The sequence below is a fragment of the Lolium rigidum genome, chromosome 1 (assembly GCF_022539505.1).
Source record: "Lolium rigidum isolate FL_2022 chromosome 1, APGP_CSIRO_Lrig_0.1, whole genome shotgun sequence".
Taxonomy (NCBI): domain Eukaryota; kingdom Viridiplantae; phylum Streptophyta; class Magnoliopsida; order Poales; family Poaceae; genus Lolium; species Lolium rigidum.
Genome location: NC_061508.1, coordinates 22175889 through 22182705, shown reverse-complemented (window position 1 = coordinate 22182705; position 6817 = coordinate 22175889). Strand labels below are relative to the sequence as shown.

The window sequence follows — 6817 nt, the reverse complement described above, 5'->3', positions numbered from 1 at the left end:
GTAAGAGAAAGTAAAGCAACGGTTGGAGTGGGGAAGTCAGGGTCGAAAGGTGGATTCCTGGCTTCATTCTTTCATGCAAAACCATGCATTGCCTTTCATCTCGCACAGCTCCTAAGTGATGAAAGAAAGAACGAAACTTCTTTGCTTACCTTATTCGCCTATGTATTGACCGAATCTGTTATTTTTCGAAATCAATTTTAAAAAAGAACTACCAATCCTTAACTTTTTGAGGAATCCTGCATCATGGCTGCAGTTCAAGAAGCAATATGGCTGAGAAATTATCTTCTCTGTCTTGATGTGACTAAGCATGCATATGAGACAACCGTGATCTACTGTGATAACACGGCTGCCATTCTTTTCTTCTCGACAAATATCATACCATGTGCAACTGTTCCATCAAGCGTCAGGTTGGTACAACCTATCAACATAATGATATCTAATGAACTAATGTGCGGACGATCTCGTGCACAGGACCATCTCCAACTTTCTCACAGATTGTGCTACTCTCTTTGTCGCAAATGATATGCCGCAGATTTCCTCTAAATTTACATTTAACAGTACACTAAAATGCTAGAAATAACTACGATAAACAATTTGGGACACAGTGGGTATTCTATATAGAGAGAGTACTCTATATATAACTAGCACCACCATACGTAGACACTACCAATACACACGAGCGGTCACCATGATCCATCTGAAGCAGCCTCTGGTGCTCTCCACGCCGAGCAACAACTATGCCTCGCCGCTCTTGGCCACCGCAGCAGCGTCGAGCAGCAGCCGCCTGAGGGACGCCTCCGGAGCTTCGCGCCTTCTCAGATCGCGCCGCATCTGCTGCGCGTCTATGGACGAGGCCGTCGGTGCGTCCACGTCGGTGACGGCCAAGGAGAGGCCGTTGACGGTGACGGCCATCATCACCGCCCAGGCACCGTCCTCCACGTACCTCTCGCGCGGCGTCGACAACCTCCAGGACCTCTTCGGCAAGACGCTACTCCTTGAACTCGTTAGCTCCGAGCTCGACCCAAGTGAGTCTCTCTATGTAAATTAGTAATTAACTCCCTCTGATGTGTAACATTGGGAGAGTACTGTGCAATTTCTTTCCGGGCCATGACTAACGGAAGTTCTCCTTTTTTTCCCATTCTAATAGCGAGCAACCTGTGCTCCTAAGAAAATCAGAGCGACGATTGTTGGTATATGTACCCACGCACACACAAAAAAGTCATCAATATTTTTTGCAACATCAAAACGTCAAATGTTTTACAGTATGTGAAACCGATTGACAATTTCACCATCGACTTTGTATCGATGAGATAGAAATTTGGCTCTATGTTAGTATGTTTCTACAACTTCTTTTCGGAGTTCAGAAATCAGAATGACATTGTTTTGACCGTAAAAGCGGATTGTGGAGTACACGCTACAATTAAATCAACCTTTGTGCCATGATATCATTTGCTGGTGTTTTCTCATGTGCAATTAACGCTTGTTTTCTTTGTTCATGTGCCCAGTTTGATATAATTTCCGTTATTTCCTGCCATGTAGGAACGGGAGAGGAGAGGGAGAGAGTGAAGGGGTTCGTGCACATCACACTCAAAGAAGGGACTTACGAGGGGAAGATGTCTGTTCCAGCATCATTCGGACCGGTGGGAGCGGTGCTTGTGGAGAACCAGCACCATGAAGAGATGTTCATCAAGGATATCAAGCTTATCACAGGCGGGGATGAGAGCACCGCAGTCACCTTCGACGTTGGCTCCTGGGTGCACTCCAAGTTCGACAACCCTGAACCGCGGGTCTTCTTCACTATCAGAGTAACTGAGCTAGGCACATGCAGTTACAATATGTTACTCTCCATGGATGCACGGTCACTTAACAATGCAAGGCCGTATGTTGTAGTCGTACCTGCCGTCGCAGACCCCAACAGGGATCGAGGCACTTAGGAGAAAGGAGCTGGAGACGCTGCGTGGCGATGGCCACGGTGAACGGAAGTTCCACGAGCGCGTCTACGACTACGACACCTACAACGACCTCGGTGACCCTGAAAGCAACATCAACCACAAACGCCCCATGCTTGGCACCGAAGAGCACCCCTACCCTCGTCGATGCCGCACCGGACGCCCCATGACCATGCTTGGTACGTACATAGGCACACACACATGCATCAACCTACCTTTACTCTCAAATTCTAATGGGCTGCATCGTTGGTGTAGACCCAAAGACGGAGAAGAGGAGCTCTCCGGTGTATGTGCCACGTGACGAGCAATTCTCGGATGTGAAGGGGGATGACTTCAGCGCGGCAACGATGCAGTCGTTATTGCATTCCATCCTGCCGACGATAGCGCCGCTTCTCAACAACTCAAAGTCCTTCTCGGACTTCCCGGACATCGACGCCCTCTACAGAGACGGCATGCCGCTACGCGTCGACGGTGCTAACTCCTTCAACAACGTCATCTCCCGTGTAGTCCGGAAGATCAAGGACACCACGGAGCACGTCCTCCGCTTCGAGGTCCCCAAGATGCTTGAGAGTGAGCACCACCGTCCTTGCCTCCACAGGAATGGATGCGAGAACTATAAAATCATGAGCATGATACCTGCTAGCATTTCACACCCTAACTATAAAATCATGAGCATGATACCTCCCAGCATTTCACATCCTAATTTTGCATGAAATTAAGCATTTTCAACGAAATTATTAAAATCAAAATATGTTGAATGCAGAATACGATTACTTGGATGAAAAATACAAGATACCTATTTATAAATGTGTGAGGAAAAAGGGGTTTTGCAATTACATGAAAGTCTTTCTGCAGGAGATAGATTCTCGTGGTTCGAAGACGAGGAGTTCGCGAGGCAGACGCTTGCAGGGCTCAACCCTAATTGCATCCGTCTGCTCATGGTAAGTACTACCTCTGTTCCATAATATAAGCCGTTTTGAAAAATTATTTTAGTTTGCGAAAATGGTTTGCATTAGCTAGGATCCGATTCATTCAAAGCAGTGCATATTGGTCTTTATAAGTTCAGAGAACATTTTTAAGGGCCCATACCACACCGATCTGCATCAGTTCGATTAACGAGAGAGCATGTCTTGATCGCAGGAATTTCCCATAGTGAGCAAGCTTGACGCTGAGGTGTACGGACCGCCGGAGTCGGTGCTAACCAAGGAGCTCCTGGAGAAGATGATGAAGGGTGCCCTGACGGTGGATGAGGCGCTGGAGGACAAGCGGTTGTTCCTGCTGGACTACCACGACGTGTTCCTGCCGTACGTGCACAAGGTGCGCGAGCTGCCGGACACGACGCTATACGGGTCGCGCGCCGTCTTCTTCCTCACCGACGAGGGCACGCTGACGCCGCTGGCCATCGAGTTGACACGGCCGCAGTCACCGACGAAGCCACAGTGGAAGCGAGTCTTCACGCACGGGTCCGACGCCACCGAGAAGTGGTTGTGGAAGCTGGCCAAGGCTCATGTGCTAACCCACGATAGCACCTACCACCAGCTCGTCAGCCACTGGCTGCGCACGCACGCCTGCGCCGAGCCGTACATCATCGCCACCAACCGGCAGCTCAGCCGGATGCACCCGGTGTACCGCCTCCTGCACCCGCACTTGCGCTACACCATGGAGATCAACGCCATGGCCAGGGACAGACTCATCAACGCCGACGGTGTCTTCGAGGAGACATACTGGCCCGGGAGGTACTCCATGGAGCTTTGCTCCTACGCCTACGGTAAGACCTGGCAGTTCAACACGGAGGCGCTGCCGGAAGACCTGGTCAGCCGGGGACTTGCCGTGCGCCGGGACGACGGTGAGCTGGAGCTCACCATCAAGGACTACCCGTACGCCAATGACGGGCTCCTCATCTGGAACGCTATCGAGCAGTGGGTGTCCAGTTATGTAGATTTCTACTACAAGTCCGACGAGGACGTCACCGGCGACGAGGAGCTCCAGGCGTGGTGGGAGGAGGTGCGCACCAAGGGGCACGCCGACAAGAAGGACGAGCCGTGGTGGCCGGTGTGCGGCTCCAAGGATAGCCTCGTCCAGGTCCTAAGCAGCATCATGTGGGTCACGTCCGGCTACCACGCCGCCGTCAATTTTGGGCTATACCAGTTCGCCGGGTACTTCCCAAACCGCCCCACTGTTGTGCGGAAGAACATACCGGTGGAGGAGAATAGGGAGGAAGACATGAAGAAGTTCATGGCCAGGCCGGAGGAGTTTCTGCTGGAGAGCCTCCCTTCGCAGATGCAGGCCATCAAGACGATGGCGACGCTGGACATTTTTTCCTCCCACTCGCCCGATGAGGAATACATGGGAGAGTACGCCGAGCCGGCGTGGCTGGCCGAGCCCGTGATCAAGGCGGCATTCGACAAGTTCAGCAGCAGGCTAAAGGAGGTGGAGGGCACCATCGATGAGCGAAACAACAATCCAAACAACAAGAACAGGTGCGGTGCTGGCATCGTGCCGTACGAGCTGCTCAAACCATTTTCAGAGCCAGGGGTCACTGGGAGGGGCATCCCCAACAGCATTTCCATCTGATCTCCCCTCCAGGATTAGGTTACCCCGTAATTTTGCATGTAGCATTGGGAATAAGATGTTTTTTTTTTCCTTTTGACAGTCACTGAATAAGATGTATGGGTGGCACATTCCATGGCGAATGACTATAAGTCAACACGTCAATAGAAAATTACGAAGTTAAAGATTAGTATCACTGCACCAACATTGCTAACCTTTCATCCACAGCAACACTTAAAAAAATGGCGGTAGTACCACCAAGGAAAAGTTAGTAGCAATGGGTGGTCGGCTCATACACGATGCCAAGTTAATTCAGTTACGTGGCATATCACTAACAAAAAAGATCAAGTTGCTACAATGGAAGGCTTGCACATTTAAATACATCCCGACATCCCGTTAAGATCATCCACAAGAGAATACACCATCATACCAATTACCAACTGAGAGTTCACAATCATACGGTAACATAGCACAAGCACAAAGATAAGCAGCACCTAGGCTGGGTTGATCAGGATACTAATTAATAACCTAAGTCCCACCATAAATATAAAGATGACCAGTTCCCAGGTTGGATTGATCACACTGCTGAAGCAAATCGAGTTAGGCAAGCAAAGAGCCTCCAAAACAGCAGAAAAAACCCTGCTGGGTTGATCATACAGCTTCAGGAGGGAAAAACCATGCTGGACGCCACTGCCCAGCACGTTCTGGTGGAGCTGCTGCAGTCTGCACCATCAATGGCGTGATCTTCCCATTCCTCATGTTGTACACACCGGAGTCAAGAAGAGGATTCACAGAACATGGCAGACCCAAATAGTCAGCCATGAAGTAGATGCAATCCTCTCGGTATCCACTGCATTCTGTAGCAGGTAGGGACTTGGAAGCATGTTGGCCAAGAAAGAGGGCATGGCCACCCAACTTACTGATCCTTCTCCATCGGCCAGGGTTGGTGCTCAAGTCTGCCTCAAAGACATCAAATGCAACAGTATTGTCATATCCAAATACATAGTCACTTACGGGACCATGTATGGACTCGAACCAACGTTTCACAATCAACAGTCTACCACCACATTCAACTAGATACACCGATACTGTATAGCCCCTATTGTCCACCTTGGGCAAGGATTTAGGAATTCCATCTAACTCATGCAAAGAGTGAATTATGCATTCAGTGGATGCAATACAAAGGTCATTGCCCAACTCAACGATGCAGAGTTTGCCAAACCCGCACAATGCGTACAACTTTCCATCAAAGAATGCAACATCCTCAATCTGAAGTGCTGGAACCTTATCATCTCTGAACAAGTCAGTGGCAATCGGTGGCTGACTAATACAAAGTGTAGCACAGTTGTCATCATCCATAATCAGTGCAGCAACAAGGGAATCCGGTGCTGAGTCCAGGGGTGAGGGCACCACCAACTTATAGGAAACTGGACTGATGCAAGAGTTGGGATTAGATATCTTACGCTTCCATACTTTGGCTAGCTCAGGAAGCTTTAAAGTGGTCTTAGAGAAAGGGTTGACCAATGAACACCCACCATCACTGGTCATGAGGAATAGCCAGTCATCAATTGAGCCGCAGCAACAAGCACCGACTGGTACAGGCATGTGGTGAATTTCACCACCTGGAATGCTGAGGAAGGTGCCGTCGGGTAGGGTAATCCATGGGAATGGGAGGGGAATGGACTGCAGCAGACTATTAGAACGCCACGGGTGACACACTGCTCTCAGACGAACACGGTCAGCTATGGAAGGCAGACGTCTGAGAACAAGGCCCAGGAGTTCTGGCTGAAGATCTGACCAAGGTCGAGACTCTGCAGTCTCCATCATGCAAGTCTACAAGACAGGGCATGGGATTCATCGTTAAACAGAGTTTTAAAAAAACGCAACTAGGTTTCTTATGCTACTCTAAGACCAAAGGCCATCAGCAGAATTCCATAAGAAAGCTAACGAGTTTCAGAGTATAATTAAAATATCAAGATTTAGCAGAAATCATCAATCATCAGACAGAAATAAAGTAATAAAACTGCAACATTTATATGCTTTTTGCACTTGGTAACAGCAGCTGCAGTAAGAAGTAACTGCGAGTCTGCAACAACTAAGCTTGGACAGTACACTGAGCATGTTCCTTTAGATAATGAGGTGCATGACTGAAATAGAAAAGAAAGATCCTTTGATTGTGGTCCTCTAGCTAGAAACATCAACAGCAGCAGCATAAAGAGTTGCGGAAAAAAATCCCTCAAAAAAAAGAGCTGTGGAAAAAAATTGAGTTTTTCGTTACTCATGTGCAATGGCCCAACATTATGACCTAGTCACAGCAC

General features: G+C 49.0%; 2 protein-coding genes across 4 annotated transcripts in view; one reads left to right on the top strand and one right to left on the bottom strand.

Moving 5' to 3' along the window:
* The first annotated feature begins 648 nt into the window (after positions 1-648).
* On the top strand, positions 649-4689 carry LOC124685049 (lipoxygenase 2.3, chloroplastic-like). Its single transcript, XM_047219334.1, has 6 exons — positions 649-1025; positions 1540-1805; positions 1891-2128; positions 2205-2519; positions 2805-2890; positions 3090-4689. Exons 1-6 carry the CDS (start codon positions 689-691, stop codon positions 4521-4523), a joined length of 2676 nt encoding a protein of 891 aa, XP_047075290.1. The 5' UTR covers positions 649-688; the 3' UTR covers positions 4524-4689.
* A 95-nt stretch (positions 4690-4784) lies between these two features.
* LOC124685050 overlaps positions 4785-6817 on the bottom strand; it is a 2823-nt gene continuing 790 nt past the window's right edge. For 2 of the 3 annotated variants that reach the window (XM_047219335.1, XM_047219336.1), the window contains exon 2: positions 4785-6332. In XM_047219335.1, the coding sequence (XP_047075291.1) occupies positions 5151-6326 (1176 nt within the window). In that variant the 5' untranslated portion in view covers positions 6327-6332 and the 3' untranslated portion in view covers positions 4785-5150. The remainder of the gene's footprint in view (positions 6333-6817) is intronic. The other variant, XM_047219337.1, reaches the window with a different exon arrangement.

Bases quoted from the DNA above. Each gene is read 5' to 3' on its own strand.
- LOC124685049 (XM_047219334.1), top strand. From the start codon at position 689: ATGATCCATCTGAAGCAGCCTCTGGTGCTCTCCACGCCGAGCAACAAC. The intron at 2,129-2,204 runs GTACGTACATAG...TCGTTGGTGTAG, and splicing joins ACGCCCCATGACCATGCTTG to ACCCAAAGACGGAGAAGAGG. The intron at 2,891-3,089 runs GTAAGTACTACC...TCTTGATCGCAG, and splicing joins ATTGCATCCGTCTGCTCATG to GAATTTCCCATAGTGAGCAA.